Raw genomic sequence first — 27,469 nt, forward strand, 5'->3', positions numbered from 1 at the left:
TTAATCCTGGTGGGCAGATTCCTATTGATCTACAAGCGGGGTAGAGGAGAAATAATGTCTAAAGAACATTGCAATTCTGAAGGACTCTATCACCCAACCAAGTCAATATTTTCTATTTAATTGTACTGTTGTATCTGGTGTATCAATTTGATTTGTTGATATATAGAATATATTTAATTTTGTTTTATGCTGTTATTTGGTGAATTTTCTGATTGTTCTCCAACAAATAATTCTTATTAAACATTTCTACATTAATGGGAAAATCGAACTCTCTTCTTACAATGGTTTTGGGTGAATAATTGGCCTTCTTATGCTTAAGACCTTTCGGGCACTAAGAATATGCATGCTTAAGAAATTTCTAAATACTGGGAATTGGATTGCTTGACTTCCTTTGTAGGCACTGTTGTTCTTTACTTCCTTGGTGCAATAATATGCCTCGGTCTTTCTGAAAATGGAAAAGAATAAATGAATCTCATTCGTTTCAACTGATTTATACACTGGTAAACCAAAAGCATAAATGAATCTCATTCCTTGGTGCAAATAATATGCCTCAGTCTTTCTAAGTAAGCATGTACTACTTTATCATCTATGCCCAAAAGAATTGGGACGAAAAGACATACAAACAAAGATATATACATGACTTATATAGCAACACTGGTAAACCAAAAGGTATATATAAAACACATTCAAGTTTCGACTGATAATTATATTTTATCCGTTCCATTGCTGCAAATCAATCACACATGTCCAGATTTACTTCCATCCATGAAACAAGGCTGTTGACATGAGGCAGGTATGTTGTAGAAGACCTCGGGATACATCCTTCTACCATCTCAACCTTTCTCATCTCTTGATGTTGGAAGTCATAAACATAAAAGGAACCATCTTCGTCTCGCTTGAAAATAATGTCGCCCTTGATTCTTAAACTAAAAAGGGGAACCATGTCTATTATGGAACCCACGGTGATACTGTGATACTTCATCCAGACTTCTCCATAGAAACCCTTCAAGATCCAAATGTCAATATGGTTCACATCCTCATGAACGACAAGACCCAAAACGCCACCCATTTCAACAATCCTATCATGAGTTCTGCTACTTCTTGGGAGTGGAATTTGGTGAAACTTCTCCTTATCGACTTCAATAGACACTATGTATTCGCTACGGTCAACTTGAGGAATCCAGTGCAGACCTCCAATTGCTGAAATAGGTCCATCTACAAACCTATTAAAGAACCCAAATGAAGGACCATTGACTTCTCTCCATGCTTTTGTCCGAAGACTCAAAATCTCACAGCTGACATACCTCAACTCATCCCGAAACAAGTGGACTACTTTATATTCACCAGTAGAATCAATCAATGCAAAACCATAGGACTCATCATGTGGACTAGATAAAGTACCCAGCGGAAGTGCAATCAGCTTCCTAGTCACAGGATTCATGACTACTAGTCCTCCTTTCTTCAATTTGTTATCAAGCAGAATTAGACCGTTACAGGTGGCTCTAATATTGCCAGAGCAGCTTAAACTGTACTCTCCTATCTTGCTCTTATCATTTTTAAATTCCAGAAACTGGACAGAAAACCTTGTAGCGTTTATGGTTGTGTGGTTGAAAATGGGGATAGGCTTTGGCTGAAGAAGATTTAATTCAACTGAAACAGTGTTTGGCATCTCTTTTGGTACAGAAGCCATAGAAAAAGGGTATAGACTTTCATTTGGAAATGGTGATAGAAAGATCAAAACAGATTCAGAGCGATGGAGATGAGCATCAATGAATTTGGGGTTTTTAATTATGTTATACCAAGGTTTGCAAACAAACCTTGACCTTTGAAGAGAGTCAAGAGGAAGTCGCACAAGGATATTTGAGATACAATCTTTATGGAGATAAGGAACTTGTTTTTCTCGCTTATGTTTTTTCTCTTCCTCTATTTTCTTGGTCAATGATCTCTCCTCCACTAACCTTAATAAGCCAACATTCTTGCTTCCTAGTGATTTTGCCATCGTGCCTTTTAGAAGCTCTTAACACCTATAGATGCAATGATGACATTATAAACAATCCATTTTGAAATAAAGAAAGAATTAAAGAAGCAAGAGGAGGATACACAGCACTTGGCAGCTTTCAGGAAAGTATCAAATGACTAAGTAATAGAAGATATTATGTGTTAAAACTACTTTTTGTTTACAAAAGGGAACCGTTACCAGTTCTTCACTTTGGTTCATGCTCTTTTAGGTGCATATAATGGTCCACACACAAACATAAACAAAAAGTTATTTTCTAGCCCGCCCTTATTTATTTCATTTATTTTTATAAGTGCCTGCTTATCTCGTCCCCTTGAAACAGATTCGATTACCAGTATGATATCACTTATGTACATATTTTCCACTCCCTGCTCAGCATCCCTATCTCTTGTATGTCTGTGGAAATTGATCCTCTACATACTTCACTAGTAAGTAGGGTCTACATGTGAGGAGAAAGGAAGAAGCCTAACTGTTAAAATTCAATGTACGAATCTTAAACCAGCAAATATCCTAGGGCTCCTTCTATGAGTCTAGCTTAGGATGCAACAGCATGTGAAAATTTTGTGCATGTACATGATCGCCTAATGTAAATCAATAAATCAAGTCACCATGAACCCTTAAACAGAAGGTCTGGTTGATCACCTATTTTAATTAAAGTTCAAAGTGAAGGAAACTTATGTAGTCCCTTAGTCCAAGTTTAGTCTTGTAAGACTACATCTACTAACCTATGTTCCTCAAGAGTGCCTAGGTAAGGGATCTAAACAACTTTCATTCATGATCAATGTCCTGCTATAAGCTTCGGATATTTTTTTTTTCAATGGAAAAGATTGCTTTACTAGAACAAGTCAAATAGTACAGAGGAAACATCCAGCAGAGGATAAGAAGTCCAATGACACAGGAACATTAGGATAAAAGCCTAAAACTGAAATTTATCTTTTCTTACCACAAACAATCACAGGAAATAAGAAAGAAAACCGGAATATCTCTAAATTCTACATCTACCAAAAAACCCATGAAGGAGCCAAAAATACACTCTATCCCATAATGTAATCGCCCCTTCCTCCTTATCTTCTTAAATTCTGGCATTACAATCTCCTATGAATGCATCACTTCAAGCAATTGAATTGATGGAACTTTTAGATCATATGCTCTGGCATAATTGACAAAATTGGCTTCTAATAAAACAATCTTCCATTTATGTGATTGTTTTGTTTCCAAAACCGGGCAAACAATTATAACATAACTAACACTCAACTAGAAGGGAGAGGGGAAAAAAAAAGAAAAAAAAGAAAAAAAAAAGAGAAAAGACCTTGATATATGCTCTGATCATTTTGGAGCATGCTCATCCTATCATCCATTTTAATGGTGTCAATTGGCCCAAAAGAAATCAATACGCTTAGCCTTAACTTTGCATACTACTAGTCTCAAAGCTCATATGACAGGTTTTCATGATCAAATAGATTCATTAGCAAAGAATATGTAATTCATTTCTCACAATATCCCGAAAATCTCTAGCAAAGGGAAAATTCAAGAGCAATTTAGTAAAAATAGAAAAAACCCACAACCAAAAACATAAAATAATTTCCTAAACGAAGTGAAAATGGAATGATCAAAAGAGTTGACGAAGCAGAGAGCATGTAGTGTACCTGATGAGGAGAGCGGTTGTCGTCTCTATGCGATGTGAAGACTGAGAAAGTAAAACGTTTTCTGAGCGTGCAAGACTTTTGTGAAGAGAGTGCGACCAAGAAAGGGCTCCGTTGTTACCCAAGCGACGACCCATTGTTTTGTTGCTGGGGCTTCGACTTTGTTTGTCTCTCAATCAGTCACTCTTTCTTGTTTTTACTTTTTATTTATTCGGCCGGGCCCTCCTTCCAATTGCTTCTGTCGTTTTTCCCGGTCTACTCAGCAACTCATAAACGGGTCGGATTTCAGTCCGAATTTGATTTCAATCTAATATAATTAAGGTAATTTTCACTTTACTGCTACCATAACATTTACCGAGTTTCAGTCTTTTAATACATGAAAAGTTTTTTTCATCTTTGTTGCATACACAAAGTTTATTTTCCTACAACTTTCTTATATACGGTCATTCTTGTCGTTAACAACTAACATGGCAATAAATATGTTACATAAACCCAATCATATAATGTCACGTGATATGAAAAAAAAAAAAAATTAGTTTAATTAATCAATTAAAAATGTCCCTAAAATCAATTAAAATGTTAAAATTATATATTTATTAAATAAAAATTAAAAAAATAATATATATTTAAAAAAAATTAATGGAAGAAAATCTTTCTCCATCTTTCTTTGTCTTGTTGTTGTATTTGGTCCCTGAAAAAGTTGTATCTATATTCGGTACCTTAGTTGCTTTGTACTGTTTTTCTTTCTCTTATCAATAAAATACTATCGTTATTTTATAAAAAAAAAATAGGAGATGAATTTAGAGTCTTAATTCAATAATTTGATGAGTTATTTATACTAACATCCCTTGAAGTTTCAAAAATTACTTGAATACCCCTAGGTTTTAAATTGTTTTTATAAAACCATTTTCCATTGCAAAATAGATGTGTTGCGCTACCCAGCGTGTAACCTTGTCCCCCTACCCCTCTTCTGGTTATGCCATTACCAATTGCAGGTAACCCCCTGGTCGGCCACCCCTGACCTAATAAGAACGATTATCTTTATGACCAAACAAGGAGCAGCTTACTTCTCGAGCGATAGTTCCACGATCCTGACAAGAGATTTTGAGGATGTCATGCCTGAGTGTTGAAGACCCTTACACCGAGAAGGCCGATGGACCATAAGATAGAGCTGGAACCGGAGGCTTTGCGCCTGAAAATGGCCCCCCTAAACTATCAGAGCTAAGGAAGCAACTCAAGGACTAAAGATTGATTCTATATATAAAAAATTCCTAAACTCCCAAACCAACTTCAATTAACAGAATTAGTAATTTAAAAAAAGACCAATTCACAAATTAAATAGACACAAAGAAAAGCCTCAAATTAAACGCACCAAGAGACGAAGAAGATCAAGCAGTAGATGCGAAGAAGAAAGCTAGATAAGGATACGTTATCAAGAAATTGAGCCACGAGAATGAAAAGAAACACTTGGCCCAAGGTCGCACATAGAAGAAAGAAGACGCGAAATGTAGCATCAAAGAAGTTGCAGGCTGCCAAAGATCGCGAGAAGCTGGAAGACGAAGCATGTATGCCTTATTTTTTCCTTTTTTTTTTTAAAAAAAAAGAGTGTTCGAGTAAGACAAGGAGTATGAAGAAGAGATAAGATTATTGATTATGAGTGTCACTAGATTAATATGAGGGCCGTTATTAAAGAGGACCTTATAGGACCTCATTTTTAGGTCTTTAGGTAAGCGAGAATGTTAGACCATCTCCAACCCAAGGGGTGGAAACTCAAATTTTGAGTTTTGAGTCCAAAAAACTTCTCCAACCCATGTATTTTGAAGGGTGAAAATTTGAGAAATCTCAAATCTTGGGTGGAATTCCAGTCCCTCTATTGCCTGGACTGATAATTTTGTGGGCCCAAAATCTGCACTTTTTTATTTTTTCCTAGCTGGAAGGGAGCCCACGTGCTGACCAAAATGGCTGGGCCCGCTGACAATTTCTGTTTGGGCAGCAACTTTGTGCGAAAAAGTAGATTCACATTTCATTATTGATGGACAACTGCTATATTTTCAAAAAATCTGATATGTTGTTTTGTTTTGTTGTTGTTAAAAGTTAAATTCTATTATGTTTTGGAATTTTAATTTTTTTAGGTTAAAATGTTTAGAAAATTAAATCATGAATGTTGAAACAAAAATAATGTCAAGAAAAATTAATGAGAAAAAAAATTTAAGGGTTAATCATTCTTAAACAATTTAATAAAGTTGCGGACTCAAATTATGAGTCTGCAAGGTTGGAGGAAAAAAAATTTTGAGTCCTAAAAATACATGAATAGTTATATTTTGGAGGGTGAGAATTTGAGTTTAGCCCTAATATGGTTGGAGATGGTCTTAAGGGGGCGTTTGATATTCTATTCAAATAGGGAACTCAAAAACTTTGATTTTTCTTAAAAATAAGGAGTTCTTAAATATAATTTTAAGATTCAAAAACTTGTTTGATATGCAACTTGAAAATTGTTTTCAAATCTTAAAAATTTGAAAACTTGTGGGTCGCTAGAAAAAAAATTGAAAAAATATATATTTTTTGTTTTTAATAATTGGGATGTTTTTTAGTTGTTCTTGAGTTTGAGTTTTAAAAAATAGAGCTACCAAATAGGTTTTCTAAGAAAACTTTTCTTTGTTTTGGACTCAAATTCTGTTTTTGAGTTTAAAAGGTTGGATTCAAATTGAATACCAAACAGGCCCCAAGGATCTACCTTTAATATTTCCGAATATTAAGTAACCTACATAGAAAATCCAAAATTTTTTACAAAAACGATTCGGATGGTTAAAATAAAATCCGCAAGACTACAAACAAAAATATCAATAAAATAAAGTTATTTGAGACACCCAACCAGACTAAAAACAAAAAAATAATTTCTTTATATCGGAAGCAACAGGTGAGATGAGAAATATCGAAACAAAGAGCTAGTCGGTCCATTTTACTGAAAAAGAAACGCAGCTGAGTGACTGTTCTGTTGTGCGAGTCCGTGAAGCAGGAGCAGGCAGCCACGTCATCGAGCCTGCCCTTTCTCAATTTAATGGTTTTGAGATTGAGGCTCTTGGCAAAGGCCATTAGTCGAACCAGCACATATCATCGGTAATTTCTTCTTCTTCTTCTTCTTCCTAACATACCTTTCCCTTCTTCTTCTCCTTCTTCTGCAACATTTCTGCAAGCAATTTTTGATGTATCAGTGGTGGGTGCATTATGAATATCTAGTAGACTGACTGAGATAGAGTTTATGTCTTCATTGTTCTTTATCTCCCATTTTTTTCTGTTTGAAAATTGAGTACATTATCATTCTGTGTCTTGTTGGTTGCAACTGAGCTATCCTTGCATGATTGCTACTTTGTATTCCTGGGCTTTTTTTAAAAGAACTTTTTATTTTGATCTTTTGGATGTTGGTCTGGCCCTCTTCCATGTTTTTAACCACCTTCAGAAGATAAAGACCTTATAGGAAATGTGGTATTTTTGATAGTTTTGGTTAAATTTTGGTTCTCATTTGATGCTTGACTTTCTGTGTTGCACTTTGTTTGCTTTGTTCTCTTTCAAGTCACCTATCAAATCATTAATCCAAAATTTAGATTTCATTATATGTCTCTCGGATTATATTTTGCTTCAGTTCAACAGATTCTCATATTGGCATTTTTGTTTATTCTAATGTCCTGCAGTGCAAATATCTTGGGGAAGGTTGAGAGAATGGTTGACAACGATGAGAAGAAAATTACCCGTGTTCTCTTTTGTGGGCCACATTTTCCTGCTTCTCATACCTACACAAGAGAATATTTGCAGGAGTACCCCTTTGTCCAGGTTCCTTGATTTTCTGCATTTTCTCTCTATTTGGGATCGGTACCCTTCCTTGTACACTAAAACACTCTAAAAGTTAGAAGCCTTTCAATACCTGATGCACAGTTTAAACTCTTTGATTGATTGTTTGACTTACTCTTTAATGTCATTTGAAAATTGATTGGCTCTTGAATGACATTTGAAAATGACATAAATGGACCAACTCTTTTGATTACCATTGACATTGTTCTTTCGACCAAAAAAGCATCACTGACAAACTTCGACTAACATGTTTACTGGTTTTCAAATAGTCTTTTTATTTTCTAACCACGCTGTTGCTTCTGCATCACATTTCTAATCTATCTATCTCTATCCAGTGGTCCTTCCTATGCATGTTCCATTATGTATTTCCAACGCTCCTTCCTATTCATGTCACATTGAGTATTTCAAGTTTGATTATCATAGGTAGATGATGTTCCCCTTGATGACGTGCCTGGTGTTATCCAAAATTATAATATCTGTATAGTGAAAACCATGAAGTTCGATTCAAATCTTCTCTCTCGTGCAGAAAAGATGAAGCTTATAATGCAGTATGGTGTTGGCCTGGAAGGTACTTCTTATGTCTATCAAATTGTTATAAATAGAGCGTTTGGGATATCTTATGTGTATATTTGCTTACAATTTGTATATGATTTACTGAAGGGGTTGACATTGATTCTGCAACTAAGTTTGGAATCAAAGTCGCTAGGATTCCGAGTCATGTAACTGGAAACGCAGCATCATGTGCAGAAATGGCGATTTATCTCATGCTGGGCCTTTTACGAAAGCAAGTATGTTAAGTTTTTACAATCAACTTTTTTTTTTATCTTCTTTTTTTAAAGCCTTTATGATATGCCAATTTTTTTTTACTCCTAGGTATTGTAGTGTTGAATGCTTTTGTTCGTGTCCTACTCCTTTCAATTTATGACCACCCAAGTAGCCTCACATTTGGATATGGTCATCGCTCTTTATGAAAAACCAACTTCTTACTAATATGCTATATAGATTTTTTTATTTTTAAAAAGGGGTACAACTATAGTGTACAGCTTATATAGTGGCCAAACTGTCCACTGAAGCACAGGAAAAACCTTAGCCTACCAGGACTAAATGTTAGAAAAATAGATGTAATATTGCTACATTAATTTGTAAAAAACAAAACTCAAATAAACGTGTAATTGAAAGATCAAAATTCTACGACATACAACAAATACCCAAGTAAGAGAGGCAGAAAAATTGTAGAAAAAATTTACTTTGTTGAGGCTAGTGTTTGACACTATGGCCTTAAGACAATATTATGCCCAACACTGGTTAGACTTCAGTTAGGCCTCCTCGTTTGGATAATGTCACAAGTCACTTTATCACAAACAATAATCCAACTCCAAATTTTATGATTTAGTACTTAGAGGGATATGTCACTAGGCTTCCTAACTCCTTCACTTTTCTGTGTGTATAGTGTAACTAGCTACACCCCAAATCAGTGTTTGGCTTTGGCATTCAAGAAGGGGTAGACATATTTAGACATTTTCTTTATGTGAAGTGGTTCAATAATATCTAGTTTAAAAAAATAAGGAGGGAGTGGTGATTAAAATTGGTTTACAAAAGTGGTCATGGTGATTGCGGTTCTCTAAATTGTTTGTTTGAAAGGAAAGGTGTTAAAAGTAATGGAGGAAGGGGAGGAGTGGATGCTTGAGTTCAACTTTTGTTTCATTTACTATTAGTGGTAGGGATGGATTTAAAATTCTAAGGGTCTCATACAGGGTGATCTCTGAAGTAGTTTGTTCATGAGTGTTAGAAATTTTACCTTGATTAAGGGTTTAGTTGTGGGGAGGGAGTGAAAACAAGTATCTCATTCGCAGTTTGTAGATGACACAGTCTTTTTTACTTTGGGAAAGGACAACAATATATATATATGCATGTATTTGGTTGATATACTGGTGGCCGAAGACCAAAGGACGATATATATATACATATATTTTAATTTGGTTATAAATATTCCATATTTGGGGTTAGTCTCAGATTTGAAAATGTCAAAAGTTAATGGTGGGTATCAACATTGAGAAAGGAAATTGTTGTGCTTAGGAAGGGGTTTGGGTTGTGATTGTTTGGAGTAACCCTTGTTTAAGGATTTGGGAAGCAATAGTGGTAATGCCCTAGCTATTCTCCTTAGTATCAGCTAATTTTCTGCTAGGAAATGGGGTTAAAATTCAGTTTTGGAAAAGATGTTTGGTATGGTGATTTATCTTTCCAATCTTTGTTCCCCTATTTATATTGGTTATCTCTGAATCATAATGCATTGATGTGTTGTCTTGCTTCCTTACATCTTCTCATACTATTTCTTGAAATTTAATATTTAGGTAGAACTTGAATAGAGAAAATTTCTTGAAATTCACCCTGTCATACTAGGGATACCCTTCTGTTCATATTCATCTTAATTGGTTGTGATTTATGAGGTGCTAGCCTGCTAGTCATGTATATGTTGCAATATTTCTGGCGTTTCCTGTAATTTATCTTTTACTTAATTTAATAAAGTTTTTGTTCCCTATCAAAATGATAATTCATTAATTCTCTTGAATTTAGTTGTGAATATTTTTGTGTGCTCATTCGTCTCTAATTTTTTTTGCAACTGTAGAATGAGATGCAAATTGCTATAAAGCAGAGAAAGGTTGGAGACCCAATTGGTGACACACTACTTGGAAAAACAGTGACTCTCTCTCTCTCTCCCTCCCTCCCTCCCTCCCTCCCTCATTCCCTCCTGCTTTTTTTGTTTTTTTGTGTTGTTTTGTTTTGTTTTGTTTTTAGGCACTTCTTGACAAAATATTCCCATAGTGCAGTATTGCAGTTTCTTGTGTTTTTATTTTTGCTCTTATTATTCTACTTCCAAGTATGCTCTTCTTTGTGAAAGTGTAAACACTTTGCAGATTAAAAGATCTGGAGAGGTTAAGTTTAATGGCATTGACATTGCATGAAAGTTGAAGAGTGAGCTGTATCAATCGAAAAGTCTAAATAACTCAATAAACATAAAACTTGAATGGATTTGAAGTTTGTTGACGTTGTACTTTGTATAACGACAAAAATTAGTTTCCTAGAGGAAATAGCAAAAATACAAGCTACCTGAACTGATCCCTAATTATAATATGTACTGTCAGACCCACCTGACTTCTTTGATATGAGAGCAATCGAAGAAGCATAAAGAATTTCAGGAAAAAGAACCAGATTGAAAAAGTTCATGAATGGTTTCATATAAGTCATTACCATCAGGCCTTGGAGCTTTATGACTAATGTCCTGCAGTACCTTAATTGCTAAATGGACATTCTAATGAGATTGCTTCTCTTGATGACAAAAACTGGTCCAACTTCAAGTCGCCGTGCCCTCAGTCATTGGGACCCTTCGGCTAGGCTGAAATTTTTCTGCAAGATGGAAGAGTAGATAGGTGAGACCTTGGCATACCTCCCGAACATACTCTTATGCTTAAGTTAGCACAAGTATTCATAAGTAGGTAATTCGGCAGAATAACGGTACACGTGCAAAATTACTGTTTCCTTATGCCCTGGTTGGGACTTTTGTCCTATGAGGAGGTGCTGACCATGTGTCATTGTTTCGGACAGAAATGTCCTTCGGCAGCATGGCAAGTGTGAGCCTGCCAAACGCGAGTGCCTTGAAGATAGTGGCGCAATGTGTGCCGATCGGTAGGCTAGGTAGGTGTGTAGCCTACCGATGTATGACTGACCACTTGCGCGGGGCTGGTCATCAAGGCTTGCCAATGTGGCACCAGCATCTTTGGTAAGTTCTCCTATTTGGTCTTCGGTAGGTTTGTCGTCATAATCTGCTGGGTCAGCTATGGTATAAACAGTTTCCAGTGCAGGAAAGCATACAAAATTAAAACCACACATTCAAGGCCGCCACTTACTACTTGTGGTATAAAATTTTATGAAAATAAATAATCCTATCCTATACCCAATTCAACTCTCAAGATCTTCACTGTTAACTGTCATCTGCTCTATTAATTCAGGTCTTCTGTGAGCAATTTCAAGGTGATGGAAAATTTGGTATTGTGAACCCCTGCAGCCATAAGCTTTTGACTTAAGATCGCTGTACACTAACTATGAAACGCAGGGATAAATAAAAAGAGACGTTTCTGGTTTAAATATAGACTAGGATGATAATAGGGTCTGATCTTGACTTAATGGGGCTGTTTGGTTAATTTTTCTTAAATGCTCCTGCATCAATAATAACTATCCACAAAAGACAAGAAAAAGAGTGTCAGAAAAAAATTTGATGCTAACAAGCAATTGGGAAATTCCATTGTTCCAGCTAATGGCAATCTTTTGTGAGATGGACTGATAATATTGGTGCTCCTGCTTTATTGTCTGTTGACAAAAAAAAAGTCCATAATTTTTCCTTGCTTGATTGCAATTATAAACATAATATCCTCATTAAGAAAGAATTAGGACATGCTATAAATATGATAATTTTCTGTAAATCTTATGGTCAGCGTTGCAATTGTTACCAAAATAATAATAATAATAAGTTGATGTACTAGTTGTGCTAGTTTCAAAATGTTGCTGCTGTGTCATGTTTAACACAGTTTTTAGAATTTGGATTTCTTGTTGATGCATGCAGGTCTTCATTTTAGGATTTGGAAATATTGGAATCGACCTGGCAAAGCGCTTGAGACCGTTTGGTGTGAAAATTATTGCCACGAAACGGAGTTGGGCCACACATTCACTAGTTTCTTGCCTATCAAATGGTATGTAAGGACATGCATTAGATAGAATGATGAATTTTGATAATATAAAAGAAAGGTCCTATGCATTGCGGTTCATGTTATATGTTCATAAGTTTCAGTTCAAAATGGTCCCGTCAATGATTTTGTTGATGAGAAGGGCGGCCATGAAGATATCCACAAGTTTGCAAGTAAAGCGGACATTGTTGTTTGTTGCTTGTGTTTAAACAGTGACACTGTAAGATCCTTAGTCATTCTTATACATATACTTTCTGCAATTGATGATTACTGTTTGTGTTGCACTTGCACTTACTCCGGCACTATTCATAATTATCTCAAAACATGAACATGCTGAAATAACAAATTCTTGAAGATTTTTTTTTTTCTTTTTGTTTTTTGTAAGGAGTCTACATTAGTAGTGTCAGTCTTCACTACTACATTCATGTGAACTCCAAATTCTGGACAGTTTGATATGGACATTCTCTGATACTAATTTATGTGGGACAGAGAGAGATTGAGAGAGAAATAGATGGAATAGAAAAAAGTAAACGATCGAATACCGATAAGAACAGAGGAAAAAGATGGAAATGATAGAACAGAGGTTGAGGAAGAGAAGACAGACAGAAAAAAGAGATTAAGGAGGGAGAGGCAAGGAGGGGGCAAGGAGGGTGAACTCGATTCTTTGTTACCAATCAATATGCTAAAGTCTCCAAAATAAATAAACCCCTGTAAAATCTATGTCTAATAAATAAAACCTAAATAGAGTAAACCCAATTTCTAAGCTCGCTTATGTCTGAGGTACAATTTTTTTTTTCTTGTATTATTTAACATTCTCTAATAGTTGACCTGAAGTTTTGTAACATTACAGTAAGAGCATGTGCGAACTTGGAGCTTCAACCAATATCCCTTCTTGTTTTGGAAAAAGCACAGCCGTCAGCAAAGATGCTTCATTTTCGGACTCATAGTTGAATTCATTAAGAATGATAAGTTAATAGTTTAGAAAGTTTCAGTGATAGGATCATTAAATGGCTTGAGGTCTTCCTTAGTTGTTTTGCCTTCCACAGTGGGTTCCTCATTATGGTCACTAAATAAGTTTCCAGTCCAAAAAGTTTGATGACTGGATCATCTTTTTCTCCATCTGATTCTGTTTCCTCCTCTCTAAACCTCGTATTTAATTTTTCTTTATTATCTTCCTCAACCTCTCTTCTTTTCCCTATTCTTCATTTATATATATATATATATATATATCTCTCTCTCTCTCTCCTCAAATATTTTCTCTGTTCTTTTATCTTTTTATAGTAGAATAGACATAGCTGAGTCTTAATGTCCTTTATTTGAGTCAGATATTGGTAATTTGCCTCGATCTAACTTATGTATGATGTACCTAAACATAAAATATTATTTTTGTTCTTAGTTAGATATCAAGAATTCGTCAAATTAGATTAAATAAATTGCTACTGTGTTGTCTGACATAGAAATCAACCTGAATTCAATTCCTGTACAGAAAATTCAATGATACTCAGTTGTCTGATTCCTACTTTTGTATATTTTGTCTTTCAGGTTGGCGTCGTAAACAAGCCATTTATATCTTCGATGAGAAAGGTTTGATTTTAATGCACAGTAATTTGACTGAGAGACAATTTTGTTTGCAATGACAAAATCATATTCGCGAAATGCATTATGTGTAGGTGTGTAAACATGAGCATACAAACCCATACATCTGTAGTATATAGATTCCTTCCTGATGCCATAGCAGGCCTCCCACTGAACTTATATAGAACTAGATTTTATTGGCCTGATGCAGCTAACCAGAGTCTGGTCTTAATGAATTAATTGGTCGTGGTCTATGTTCGGGTATGCCTAGTAGCCTATATCAAGGATCATGTTATTTTTTCAATATGGACAAATGATTGGTAGAATTTCTGGCAGCCTTTGGAAGGGTGTGATTGCCTTCATGTAAGAATGTGTTAGAAAATAGAGTAATTGCTGACCAAATCCTAATAGCTTAAGCTTTTGCAACTATTGAGTGGAAGCAGCATGCACTCATGTCACCTATATTGTGTTATCCATACAAATATATGTTGAGAATATAAGTCCTACATCGGGAATTCTAAGTATTGCTTCACAATACATAAGATCTGAGTCTCCCCACTCATTGCCAATTGGTTTGGGTGGATGCTCTAACCTTCGCATGGTACCAGAACAAGAGATCTTGAGCTCGAATTGGTGTAGCTGCAACCCTGCAACCACACATAAGGTGGCTTGTTGAGAATATTGAATACTCAAATTGTTGAAATGGAAGGACTGCATGTTCTCTTGCTCTTGATTTCTTGAACATCTGAGCTGTAGAGATTAGTTGAGCTTGGAAGGTGGCTCCTTTAAGCATTATGGGTGTTTGAGGCTTGTGAGAAATAGAAAGACGACCTGATGAAAGGATCAACTTGAATAGTCTATGTTAGGCTTGGGGCCCAAGGCCCAATTGTTGAGATTGCTTTTTGAGTGGTCCAAAAGGAGCTTGATTTTCACTCTTTGTTAGGGTATTCGTTTGTTCATTACACTTTTAGACACTGCTATCCAGCTTATATTCTTGTTTGCATTCCCTTGGCTTGTTTTCAATACATTTGTTTTTTTACTTACAAAAGAAAAAGAAAACTACAAAAAGATGAAGTTGAACTTGTTTTTTTCATAAGAATTCGTTGTTTAATGAAATTTTCTGTCAAGTGGTTTGAAAAGTTGCTTCACAGAGGTGGATGCAAAGGATTTTATTGATAAAATTAACTAGGGTATGCCTTGGCGAAAATGTTGGAATTTTAAGTATGATCACGTCTAAAAAAAAGGTACAGTGATTTACAAGGATTGGTCATAAGAAAACTGTAAATGTTAAGCAGGATGTATAAGATTGGAAAAGGTGCTTTCCATTAACTTCTGCTCTTGCCCTTGATTTCTTGGTGTTTATCCTCATGTTTCTTTTTTTTCTTTTTTCCAGGGTTCCCTTTTGGTAAATATTGCCCGAGGGGGTCTCCTGGACTATGAAGCTGTTTCGTATTACTTAGAGTCTGGCCACTTAGGTGGCTTAGGGATTGATGTTGCTTGGACGGAGCCTTTTGATCCTGATGATCCAATTTTGAAGTTCAGCAATGTTCTCATCACACCTCATGTGGCAGGAGTTACAGAGTATTCTTACAGATCCATGGCCAAGGTAAGATAACAGTAAATAATCAAACTGTACTTGAAATAAATCAGAAAGTAAATAAAACTAGTCAAACAATTACTTTATGACTATGCCTAAATTAGGTATGTACGACAGCATGATTCTCGTCAAATATACTAGATCCTTGGATTTGGTTTGGATTACACTCTTGAAGGCATACAATTTTGCTTTGTGCAACTTTTAGGAGTCAGTGACCAGGTTCAATGCTAATATGATGAAGCAAATAGGCCATTACTCTCCCTCTCTCTAATCACTAGAGCTGTACTTAGCTTTTGAGATATAAACAAACCCACTTTCGCACATGGTGTCGGAGTTGTTTTTGCATCTTTGGTAATTCTTTTAAAACTTACTTCATAATACTTATGAAGATGCCATCGTTTGAGCCCTGGAAGGTGAGAAATTAATGCTTTTACCTCGGACATCTGAGATGGCAAAATGCAGGCCCTATTAAGATCAGGAGGGCTACTATTTTTGTTTGCAGTTGTTCTTATTATTGCCAATTTTTTAAGTTCAATCAATCATGCTTCTTAGGGTGTAGGAGTAGTGAACATAAATATATCTAGGAACTTTCTGTATGTAGTTTGCAATTGTCGAAGATTCTGGTTTTCTTCGAATCCAATTCTTATGGCACAATTAGGCTATCAAACAATTTGCAAGGAGTTTCTCTCTCTCTCTCTCTCTCTCTCTCTCTTCCTGTTAGTCGGTTGGATTTTGACCTTTATGCTTCTTTGCCAACTCAACAAATACAGGTCGTTGGTGATGTCGCCATTCAACTCCATGAAGGGAGGCCTTTGACTGGAATTGAGTTTGTCAACTGAATGATTGTTACAGTGCTTTATATAATTTCTGTTGGCGTATATATAATTGTCATAGGAAGAACAAATTGGAGTGATGTTGTCCCGTGGTCTCCGTTATTATGTTATGCAGTTGGAATCTGTGTAGGATGAATAAAAATGGAACTCCATTGACATTGTTCTTTCCTGGAAACATCCCTCAAACGTTGTCAATGCTCTTTCATGATGACAATTTATCTTGACGCACTTTTTATATATTATATGTTTAGTTCTAGAATCACCAGTAGTTTGCTATCTTATCGTGTATGAAGTTCAAAGATAAACTCAGAGAGAATTGAGGATCAAGGAAGAATAAAGAACTGATATCTTCTCTACTTCCAAAATAATATTCTCTGCTTACAAAACAGTGAAGTAACCTCGGTATGTGTATTGAGTACTTAACACCTAATCTCATCTTTGAGTTTTCCTCATCCCGTCGAGGTTCTCTCAAAAAACAAAATCTCATCTCTGATTTAGAAATACAAGCTTAGAACCTAGCTAACTCTAACCAAGCTAACCCCACTCTATCAACTGAGGTACCCGGTTTGAGATCTGAACAATGATGAAGGAATACAGCACTATAAACTCTCTCGTACAAAATCAAAATCAGTTTCCAGACGCTTAAAAACAAGATAGATGAAAAATGGAACACTGTCAGGAACAAGGATAGGGTTGTTGCTCATGGATATTCGCAATTAAACATTGACTTTAATGAAACCTTTGCCCATGTTGCAAGGTTAGAAAACGTTAAACTTTTTCTTGCTTTTGCTTGATATTGAAAGTTGAAATTCCATCAAATGAATGTCAAAATTGCCTTACTAAATGGAATTCTTCAAGGACAGGTACCGGTCTATGTGGAACAACCATGTCATCCCAAATGTGTATAAGTTGAAGAACGCTCTTTATGGGTCTTAAGCAAGAGTCCTACATCTCTCTTTATCCTTGAAGTACTCATCAAACAAGATGTCTTTCTCATTTTCACTTTCACATTATTCCTTTCCAAAAGTTATTTCACTAATGAAGTCCACTTTAGCAGTAAAAGATCATCATCATCTGGGAAAAAGTTACCTTTTTTTTTACTACCTTCACTTTCACTTTCAATACCAAGAGTAGAAAAAGTTTCTACTCTTGAATTTCTTTCGTTAGCGTATTGGCACACTCCCGTAAGTTTACTAACACATACAGAATAAAAAATAATATGAGTTCCATATATACCCTTCTTTTTTTCTTTTCTCGAAACGTAGTTGCAAAAACACGTAAATTTTTGGCTCCTTAAATTGTAAGTTTGAAAGCCCTTATCTTGTCGAAAATATCCAAAAAGATAAATAGACACAGAAAATTGCACACAAATTAAAAGTCAATTGATACGAAAAATAATAACTGATATGATTGAAATTGTCCATCCATATTCAATAAAATCCAGACTTCCCAAACTCTAGCTTCACCATCCCATCCTGTCTGGAGCTTATTAATTCTTCTTTAGCGGCATAGCAGTTGCAAAATACCATCAGTATTTGAAACAGAAAGGGCGAAATGTATCTTTTATTGAAAAACAAAAAGCAGTCTCAGCAGATGCTATTGTACACAAAACCATATTGTCCATCAAACCTACAAGAACAGAAACCCCCGAAGAATGAATGGTGTAGCAATGAAATAACCAAGTATCTCTCGCTTTTTGTTTTTCCTCTTTTTCTCTTTTACCTGCTATTTTCTCTAGCTTTTTTGGCGTCTCAGCAAGTCCAAGACGATGATCTCTTAATCACTGGCTTCATTTGCTTGTCCTCTTCCAGTGAAATCATCCCCAAGTGCGACGGATCCTCTAGCAACATCTTTGCAACCAGATATCCTGCTATCGACCATGTTTGGTACTTCCTTGCCTGTTTGCCAATATATCTCCCTAGTTTCCCATCGTAATATTCTGGCCAAGCATCTTTTAGCAGACGACTCTCAGCCAGCTCAATCGCCCGTCTTGCAATTTGTGGTCGTCCCGTCTTAATGCAAGCAGCCGTTAACATCCATAAAAGCACTGTACAGGTAATAAAGAGAAAAATGACGTTTTCCAACAAAAAAACAAAAGGTGGTTGAGAAACATCATATATAATCTTTCAAAACAATGTACACTGGAAGAAATAAAAGAATCTAAAAAAGAAGTTCATAAACCCATGAGGTTAATATAATGTAAATGGAAAATAAGAGATTAAACTATTAGAAAGAAAAAAAAAATCAAAGTAGATATCTAATGATATAGTGCTTCAGATGAATGAATGACAATACAGCATTCCGACAGCATTTCCTTCACGAAAATAAGAGGTTTACCCTTGAAATAAGATGCAGAAGGCACCCAACAAGGATAAACACTCTTTGGTCAAGTACAAGAAAGACTTGAAATGCATCAGTTTAAAGATGTTAGAATAGAAGGGAAGGGAGAAATGACAGGGGGTATTAGTAGTGAAGGGAGCATGATGAGCAAAGACCTCAATTATATGGCATTAACATAGGACTGCAAGACAGAACAGCATAACCCAAATTAATTTGTATTATGGCTCAGAATCTTAGGCAACAATCAATTTGTTCCTGGTGATTTCTGAAGCTGTCTGCGAGGACGTACAAAATTCCACAGAAAACCAAGAAACCAACCTATAATCCGCAATTTGATTGCTAATGTTATAATTTGACCATCCCAACTTTTCATGTTGAATTTTGATTTGCACACAAAGCAATAACATAGAATCTTCATGAGAAGAGGGACAAACCTGGCCAAGACCCTCCATTATGGTAACTCCATCTGGTATTCTTGGGATCACAACCAGTTACGATTCGCCACTCATGGCTTTCTATTGCTGGATAACATATTTTTAATGGCATTTCTCCCACCAACTCTTCCCAGCGAGATTCAATAAGATCCATTATAGCCACTGATTGCTCTGGGGTTGCAAGAGAAGATAGAATTGCAACACAGTTACCTAAAGCAAACCATCGGAAATCCATTCTTGCAGGACTGACATTGCCAATAAAGTAACCACCACGGCATGGCATGAAATCAAAAACCCAATCTGGGATGGAATCAGGAATGACATTGAACTTATTTACCGCAGTGTGCGAGTACTCTTCAGTCTTGTAACGGTATATGTCATTTAGTTGTTGAAAATCAAGCCAGAAGTAACCTCGCATGTGGTAACTTAAGGCATGTAAACGCTTCACAATTCTCTCTATAAATTCTTTTCCTTCTGCATCAGGTTTCAGCAATGCCAAAGCACATCTCAATGCCATAAAGAAAAGAGCTTGTATTTCAATAGGATAACCATATATTCCCTGGAAAAGAAAATGAACTATTCATAAATAACATGTAAAATAAGATATGATCTTTAAATCATAATATAAAAAATTCATGTCATCAGACAGACATAAGACTTAAAAATAAGCGACATACCACAAAATTAACATACAAGAACACATCAACAGTGGAACATAATACTACTCGCTAACAATTTCTCCTCTTATTCCTTTTTCCTTATTAGTCAACTTTCTATAACTCTCTGCTTGTTTTTTTTCATCAGTGTCAAGAAACTGCAGGTATTCCAGTAAACCTACTTTACCCCTAGATTTTTCCACTAACTCCCACTTCACCAACTGCACTTATTTCCCCTCTCCTTGGCCTTGCCATAACAATTCCCATATGAGCTTCTCAACCTTCATCTATTGGGACTACTTATCCTATTTGATGCTATTATGGGTGGGATTTATGCAAAGATAGTAGAAACAGGTAAAGTGTTTCTCTCAGTTCTCAGTTTTAAAGGAGGGGGAAGCGAAACGAGAATGTTTTGGTATGGCCAGTGGCATGGAGATGCTCTTAAGGATTCTTTCCAGGTTTGTTAACTTAGGTGGCTAGCAAGGATGTATCATAACATAATTGTATGGATATAGACGAAACATTGCTTAGTTGAAGTGGTGTCTTTCTGAGAAATCTGAATGATTGGGAAGTAAACTGTAATTGAAGATTTCAAAGGTTGATTGGAGTTCACAATTCACATATACGAGGACTAAGAAAGGATGTTTTGAATAGGTGCTGGGAAATTGCAGAACATTTTCTGCAAATATTCAACAAAATGCACATAATCAGAATAAAAGCTTACGGCCAAAAGAAAACAATAACAAAATGCCACACAACTCTGATGGAGAATATCAGGTTCCCCGTCCATGAATGTCAGTGGATAAGGCATTACCCATCCTTTACTCAAGTGCCCTTGTGTGCCTTAGTTTCTTAAGGAACATGAGGAAATATGCTAATAAGTAGCAATAAAACAAGATTAACTAATTACAAACTTCATTGTATGTTTGAGCACTGATAAGTTAAGAGCAACTTAAGTCAATGTGAATGCAGCAATCGGTGTTATCTTCAAATACAGAAGGCAAGAATAAATAACTACAACAAAGATATTGATCCTAGGGACCAACAAGATGACGGCCTGTTATAATGCATGCCTATTGATGAGATTTTCCTCTGTGGCACAACAAATTAGTCATTGAATGTTTACCACCAGACCAACATATATCTATATTATCAACAGAACTCAACTTGTCAACCATTACATGTAAATTTGAAGTATCCCATATTACTTTTTTATAATTGGAATATTAAACATAAGAACTGAGGGTAATATGATAACTACATAGTACGCACTTTCCTTTGAAATCCAACCACATTTAAACAGAGAACTTACGAAAGCCTTGTAGTAAACACTTTACGAAATAGTAAAATGATTAGGGCCAGAAATTTGAAGTTTAATGACCTTATGAAAGCTTTATATGGCTTCTCAAGCTACTTCTTATATCAGTTAACAATAAAACTTCTTCATCAAACAAGAGATGCCTGTGAAAAAGAAGTGAAACTTACCATTCTACGATCAATCATAGAGCATCCATCAGCACAAAGCAAAGTCGGGAATGTGTCAAAACCTTCTGATAGACATAGAGTCAATATAAGCCTCATTCCCTTTTGACAATCTTCAGTTTCTGCCAGAGTCAAATCTCCCGTTGACTTTGTATATGCACGGAGCAGTATAATCCACCAGAAACCAGAGTCAACAGGAGCAACTCGCCCAATTGCACTCTCACCAAAATCTGCAACGATAGTATCTGATTTCCGGATAGGGTCATGAAGAACTTTGAAGCTTGCTGGCATTGCACCTTCCCCGAGCTTGAACCGATCTATTCTTTTTTCCCACCCTTGGAGCTGCAGGGTCTTCAAGAGGAAGTTCTTAACTATCTCAGGCTCACCATTCATTAGAAAAGCCAGAGCACTTGGTACAAAATCCCGTACGAAAACCTAAACACAACAAGAATCATGTTTTAGATTATTTTGACTTCCACCACAGGTGCAATTATGTTCTATGAAAGCTTATGCCAAATTCAAACGAAAAAAAGAGAGACAGAGATCATGTATGGGACTGGATAATTCTCTTGTAAACAATAACTGTTTATTTCTCCAAACTGCAGAATCAATATTCCAAGCAATGGGTATTTGCATTAGCTCACACAAAGTGAAATTGAAAATGAAAAGCAAGCAATGGTTTTGTAAATTGCGAAAAGTTGACCTGATCATAGTTCAAAACTTCCTCAGAGGCATGGTCATATGCGGCAATGGTGCCCACCGGCTGGCTGCGAAAGAAGACCAAAGAGCGGCGGAGAGCTTCCCATGCCTCGGCAACCATTGGATGCGGCTCGAACGAGTTGCGAGCGGAGGAAGCGGGAGTGTCGAAACCAGACCTTCCACCGGGGGAGTAGGTGCTATCAATGTTGTCCAAGCCGGCTCTGGTGAGGCCAATGGAGAGCTCACTCAGTGACCTCTCGTCGAAGGACCTCTGCCTCTCAATGTTGAGCCTCGGCTTGTCGAGAAGGCGTGAGAGGTCGTAGTCGTCCATGTCCGAAATGGAGCAATGCGAGCTCACATTTCTTAGTCCAAACTCTTTGGCCCCTTCCATTTCTTCTTCTTCCTTCTTCCTTCTTCTTCTTCAATCGCTCAGCCAAACCAAACCAAATCGCTTCTTCTTCTTCTTTCACCTCCCAACAGATCTGAACTTGTGTGTTGTGTTCCACTCCTACCAAACAATTTATTTATTAGACAAAAGTTGGTCCCTACAATACAACTCACTTCCCCAAAAAAAAGAGCACACAATTCACATGGAAAAATGTTAGGAAAAATAAATACAGAGAGAGAGAGAGAGAGAGAGAGAGAGGAAAAATTAAAGCTGCAGTAATTAAGAGGTGAAGATTATTAGGATAAATATTGACTTTTACAGCGAGTTAACTTTTAATTGGGAAATTAATTATTACTAATTTACTACGGTTACTAATTGAGTGAATGGATTTGGAGGATGATTTTTTACCGGAAAAAATTATATTAAGACAAAAAAAAATCTGTAAACAAACGTATGCAATGAAGCAGAAAATCTTTTTGAACCAAACAAAGAGTTACAATTGCGAAACCAGCAACAACAGAGTCTCTGACAGATTCAGCTGCAGGGAAAATTTAACAAATGTAACGTTTTGTGTGTATAAATAATGATAATTAAATAATTAAATACTAATAAATAATCATAACAATGGTAGATCAAGATAAACCAGAATTAGCGGCCATTTCAAAACAGCAAGCTTTTACAAAAAGCAATGGAGGAAATCGACGAATTCGTACAATAAAAACCAGATCTGAACCTTCTCAGTCAAAACATACCAAAAAAAAAAATTAAGGAGAGAGAGGGAGTCGAAGGGTTCAAGAGCTTGAACCTCAGAGAGAGAGAGAGAGAGAGAGTAAATGGCGGAGGAGAGTCTTCGGCAGTCTGATCGGCCGATCGCCGGCTATTTCGCCGGAAGTTGGTCGGAGATGAGACAATAATAATATGATATTGTCGTCGCCACTGTATAGCAATATGCTGAACAGAAGAGAGAGAAGAAGAAGAGAAAAAAAGAGCATTTTGGTTAACTCCTCCTATTTATAGTTCGAGAGCTGAAAGAGAGCAGCAAGCAACGGACCAAACCAAAGGCCAACCCAAAACCCATTTTTCATTTTTCACTCCAAAAAAGGAAAAAGGAAAAATGATAAATAAATAAATAAATAAAGAAGGGAAGAGAGAGAGAGTGAGTTGACCGTGAATAGCCAGTGAGAGAGCACGAGCGATTTGCTGACATGGACAAAACGACACAGTTCTGTCATTGTATGTATGACCCCAACATTGGATTTTCCGTTGGTTGGTGTTCTCTTTCTCCTCCACTGCCTGTGCGTAAGTCAATTTAATTTAATTTACAAAAATTCATTTCCCACTTAATATTCATTGGGCAAAGAATCATTTTTTATCCTTATAGTATGCCGGTTTTATTACTTTGGTCTCTATAGTTTTAATTTTGTATAATTTACCATTGTAGTTTTCAATTTTTTCAAATTTATTCTTATAGTTTTCAATTCGAAGCAACTAATGGACACGTTTCAATTTATTTCGAAATTCTTTGCAATTCCATTGAAAAGCCTTTTGATCCACTTAAGGCAAATTTCTCCCGATTCTCCTAAATTTTAACCTAAAGATGCAACCCTAAACCCCAAAAATCATTTTAAAGTAAATGAGAAGAGCTTCAGCTTGTGTTTTACCGTCGAATGATTTGAGCGAATTGAAATACCCCTCCATGTGAGGGACACATGGTCAAAACTTAATGGAATCTAGAAGAATCTGATAAAAATTGAAATTTGCTCTTTAATTGCTCCAAATTGAAACTAGAAACATAAATTTAACAAAATTACAACATAAATCATAATGATAAAATCGACAAATTACAAGACCAAAAATAAATTTTTGCCTATTTAGTGTGTGGTGGAGTAGGTGAGGCTGGTTGTTGGATATTGACAAAAATATTTAATACATGTTCGTTGGGTTTCGGATTGCATTTTATTCAATGCAACTTTTGGGAAAAACAACTCTGATTTAATTATTTTCTTGCCTCGAGTCATTTTTTTTAATAAAGAAAAAGCCATAAAGGGACAGCTGATCTCTCTCAGATTTGCCTTTTGCCTCCATATTTGACAATTTTTTATTATTGGTCAATGCTTCCAGCCTATGCGTGATAAGCCCTGGTAGGAGGGGCACGGGTTGTAATCTTATTATTATGGGTTAAATATCTTTTCTATTAATGGGTTTTATATGAAAATTCAATTTCATCATTCAAAAAAAATTAGCCAAATTAATCACTATGTTTCCCAAAGTGTACAATTTATAGATTTTTTGTTATCATCCGTTAGGTGCAGTTAGTGGAAGAAAACTCCAGGTGCTTCTTGAAAAAATAGAAATAAAAACTACACTTAACGAAAGATAATAGAATTTCTATAAATTGTAAACTTGGGAAATGCAATAACTAATTTGGATACATTTTTTTCTCAATAATTAAATTGAATTTTCGTGTAAAATTCAATGGCTAAAAAAGTATTTAACCCTGAAAAATGGGACACTCCAACTCCAAATTACTATTATTATAAACAAGCAACCTCACAAAGTGGTTTAATAAATAAATGGGCCACTCCAACTCCAAATCCCACCTTGCTTATCTTATCAGTTGTCCTCGTCATGAAGCATGAATCGTGATACATGCGGTGTGTTATACAATATTTTATTGCATTTTAAAACCCAAAAACCAATATACCCAACTAGAGGGAAAAAAAAAGTTTCAACCGTCGTCCTCTTCGGGGTCGGTGACTTTCCATCTCCTCCTCCTATTCCCTCCCTTCTTTACCCTCCCAGACCTTCCCTTTCCCTCTCAACTTCTGCTCAGGAACGGACCCAGCAAGGAACTAATTAGAGCTAGCTGACTTTTCTTCTTTTTCAACCCAAAATAACATTTAGCCCACCCGAGTAGGGAAAGGTACATCTTTTTTGTTTTATATTTCTGCTAGAAGGATGACTTGCAAACCTTTGCAAAGGATATGTAGACATAATAATATATATATTTTTTTTGGTTTAGGATGACTACCAAGGTGCCATATGAATTTGAATTATTACGCTGACGCCACAGCTCGGGCCATTTCTCCCCATGGGCTTTCTCGGGTTGGTGGGCTCCACGCCTTGCCCGGGCTTGCTGTTGCGCGCTGGAACGTCCTCGCAGGGCCTAGGCCCTCTCCTGCCCGGGCTGGGTCCGTGTGGTGGAAGTGCTCTAATATGTGCAGAAGTCCCATGCTTGTGTGAAAGTTAAACTGAATAGATAACTAGTTTAAAGCTGGAGAGGTGGGCCTGAGTACTAGACTTGTGTTTTTCTTCTTCTTCTCTTTTTCTTTTTTGATTGGACATTGCGCTCGTCTCTTCTCGCTCTTTTCATGCCTCTTTCCCCTAAGATTCCTTGCATTTTCCTGACCTTCAATCTTAGCCGTCCAGCAGATCGTGTAGCCAGCAGCCACAGAAAGTGACCCCTGGTTTTGGTTGCTTCCAGAAAAATACCCTCTGTCCACACTGATCTTCCACGCTCTCTCGGCCTCTCTCCGCGTCCATGACGTGTTGGCAGGAACGTAGCAGGGACTTTTGGTTCTGTTGCTTCTGCTACAACACACAAACTGCTACAACACATAATTTGCAGTTGGTCTGATCTGAACCGATAGCTCCTCCAGTATCAATTAATGGATGCCAGGAAAGCCCATAAAGCATCCTCTTCATCCTCACCATCCACCTCTTCATCAAAACTTTGGAAGTACCAAGTGTTCTTGAGCTTCAGAGGTGAAGACACACGCAAGGGCTTCACAGGCCACCTCCACGCCGCATTATCTCATGCCGGAATCAGCGCCTTTCTTGACGACAACGAGCTAAAAAGAGCAGAATTTATAAAAACCCAACTGGAGCAGGCAATCGACGGGTCCATGATCTCCATAATTGTCTTCTCCAAGAGTTATGCAGATTCCAGTTGGTGTCTTGACGAGCTGGTGAAGATCATGGAGTGTAGAGAAAAATTGGGGCAACAGGTTATTCCATTGTTCTATAATGTTGAGGCTTCAGATGTCCGGAAACAAACTGGTAGTTTTGCTCTAGCATTTGAGAAACATGAAGCGGGCAAACATGAGAAAGAAAAGGTACAACGATGGAGAAATGCTCTCAGTCAAGCAGCAGATTTGTGTGGGGAAGATCTTAAAAATGCTGACAGTGGGTAATTACTAATTTCTTGTTCCTTTTATTATCATCTCCTTAAAAATGTTATCTGTCCTTTTTGTTTTTGTTTTTGTTTTTCCAACTGTGTTTTCTTTTTTAGTTTGGTTTGGTTTGGTTTGGTTTTATTTTAACTATCCATTCTTTCTTACTTGATAATGTAAGATCCATTTAACATTTGATGTTAAATCCACATCCAAATTATTAAGTTAGGGATTCAATGATTCATAGTTCTGCTTCTTTGTTTAATTGCCAGGCATGAAGCAAAGTTTATCGACAAAATTCTTGGGGTGGTTAATAAGCAGTTGTACAGCAAATACCAATTAGACATCGAACACCTTGTTGGAATTACTTCTCGGCTGAAGGTTTTGAGTGATCACTTAGATATTGAAAAATCAGGTTCTAAGGATGTTGTTCGCATGATCGGTATTTTGGGGATGGGCGGCATTGGAAAAACAACGCTTGCCAAAACCGTTTATAACAAATTTGAACGTATCTTTGAGGGTAGGAGTTTCCTTGCAAACGTGAGGGAAGTAATTGCACACCAACCCATTTATGGTCTGGTTGGTTTGCAAGAACAACTTCTAAATGATATCTTGAAAAGCAAGGACCCCATAAAGGTTGGCTCTGTTGCTATAGGGATCGATATGATAAGAGAAAAACTTTGCTGTAAAAGAGCACTTGTCATAATTGACGATGCAGATGATGTACAGCAACTAAAAGCAATAGCTAGAGCTCGTGATTGGTTTGGTCCTGGAAGTAGAATTGTTATAACAACAAGAAATCAACATTTGCTAGACCAAGTTGGAGTGGATAGCACATATATGGCTCAAGCAATGGATGAAAAAGAAGCTCTAGAGCTCTTTAGTAGGCATGCCTTCGAAAGTGGTTATCCTAATCAAGAATATCTTGACCTCTCAAAACGTGTAATTCGTTACTGTCGAGGCTTGCCACTAGCACTTGAAGTTGTAGGGTCTTTTTTGATTAAAAGATCCACAGCGGAGTGGGAAAGCCATTTGGAGAAATTGCAGA

At 36.5% G+C, this 27,469-nt stretch overlaps 4 protein-coding genes across 8 annotated transcripts in view; 2 read left to right on the top strand and 2 right to left on the bottom strand.

Annotated features, from left to right (window-relative positions):
• Positions 1–501: 501 nt before the first annotated feature.
• LOC110767096 (F-box protein At3g07870) lies at positions 502–3,836 on the bottom strand. Its single transcript, XM_021970533.2, has 2 exons — positions 3,664–3,836; positions 502–2,024 (listed from the first exon to the last, which is right to left on the bottom strand). The coding sequence occupies exon 2, from the start codon at positions 1,997–1,999 to the stop codon at positions 734–736; it is 1,266 nt and encodes a 421-aa protein (XP_021826225.2). The 5' UTR covers positions 2,000–2,024; positions 3,664–3,836; the 3' UTR covers positions 502–733.
• Positions 3,837–6,572: 2,736 nt separating this feature from the next.
• Positions 6,573–16,487, top strand: LOC110767077 (D-isomer specific 2-hydroxyacid dehydrogenase family protein). 3 transcript variants are annotated; one of them, XM_088246775.1, is made up of 10 exons: positions 6,573–6,777; positions 7,335–7,488; positions 7,930–8,074; positions 8,167–8,294; positions 10,133–10,204; positions 12,125–12,251; positions 12,344–12,465; positions 13,788–13,829; positions 15,214–15,426; positions 16,188–16,487. In XM_088246775.1, exons 1-10 carry the CDS (start codon positions 6,719–6,721, stop codon positions 16,254–16,256), a joined length of 1,131 nt encoding a protein of 376 aa, XP_088102901.1. In that variant the 5' UTR covers positions 6,573–6,718; the 3' UTR covers positions 16,257–16,487. The 3 variants fall into 3 exon arrangements, with proteins under 3 accessions (XP_088102901.1, XP_021826199.1, XP_088102902.1); XM_021970507.2 differs by having other exon boundaries at positions 6,574–6,777; positions 7,350–7,488; XM_088246776.1 differs by having other exon boundaries at positions 6,575–6,777; positions 12,350–12,465.
• Positions 16,488–17,797: 1,310 nt separating this feature from the next.
• On the bottom strand, positions 17,798–23,293 carry LOC110767049 (putative alkaline/neutral invertase D). Of its 3 annotated transcripts, XM_021970474.2 has the most exons (6): positions 23,055–23,293; positions 21,866–22,369; positions 21,166–21,597; positions 19,025–19,583; positions 17,973–18,297; positions 17,798–17,879 (listed from the first exon to the last, which is right to left on the bottom strand). In XM_021970474.2, the coding sequence occupies exons 2-5, from the start codon at positions 22,250–22,252 to the stop codon at positions 18,002–18,004; spliced, it is 1,674 nt and encodes a 557-aa protein (XP_021826166.1). In that variant the 5' UTR covers positions 22,253–22,369; positions 23,055–23,293; the 3' UTR covers positions 17,798–17,879; positions 17,973–18,001. The 3 variants fall into 3 exon arrangements, with proteins under 3 accessions (XP_021826166.1, XP_021826165.1, XP_088102617.1); XM_021970473.2 differs by having other exon boundaries at positions 17,798–18,297; positions 23,055–23,291; XM_088246491.1 differs by lacking the exon at positions 23,055–23,293 and adding an exon at positions 23,002–23,024 and having other exon boundaries at positions 17,798–18,297.
• Positions 23,294–25,329: 2,036 nt separating this feature from the next.
• LOC110767026 (disease resistance protein RML1A-like) overlaps positions 25,330–27,469 on the top strand; it is a 5,648-nt gene continuing 3,508 nt past the window's right edge. Inside the window, exons 1-2 of the mRNA XM_088249761.1 lie at positions 25,330–26,438; positions 26,694–27,468. Coding sequence (XP_088105887.1) covers positions 25,918–26,438; positions 26,694–27,468 — 1,296 coding nt within the window. The 5' untranslated portion in view covers positions 25,330–25,917. The remainder of the gene's footprint in view (positions 26,439–26,693; position 27,469) is intronic.

Source organism: Prunus avium, chromosome 1 (assembly GCF_965620075.1).
Source record: "Prunus avium chromosome 1, drPruAviu1.hap1.1, whole genome shotgun sequence".
Taxonomy (NCBI): Eukaryota; Viridiplantae; Streptophyta; class Magnoliopsida; order Rosales; family Rosaceae; genus Prunus; species Prunus avium.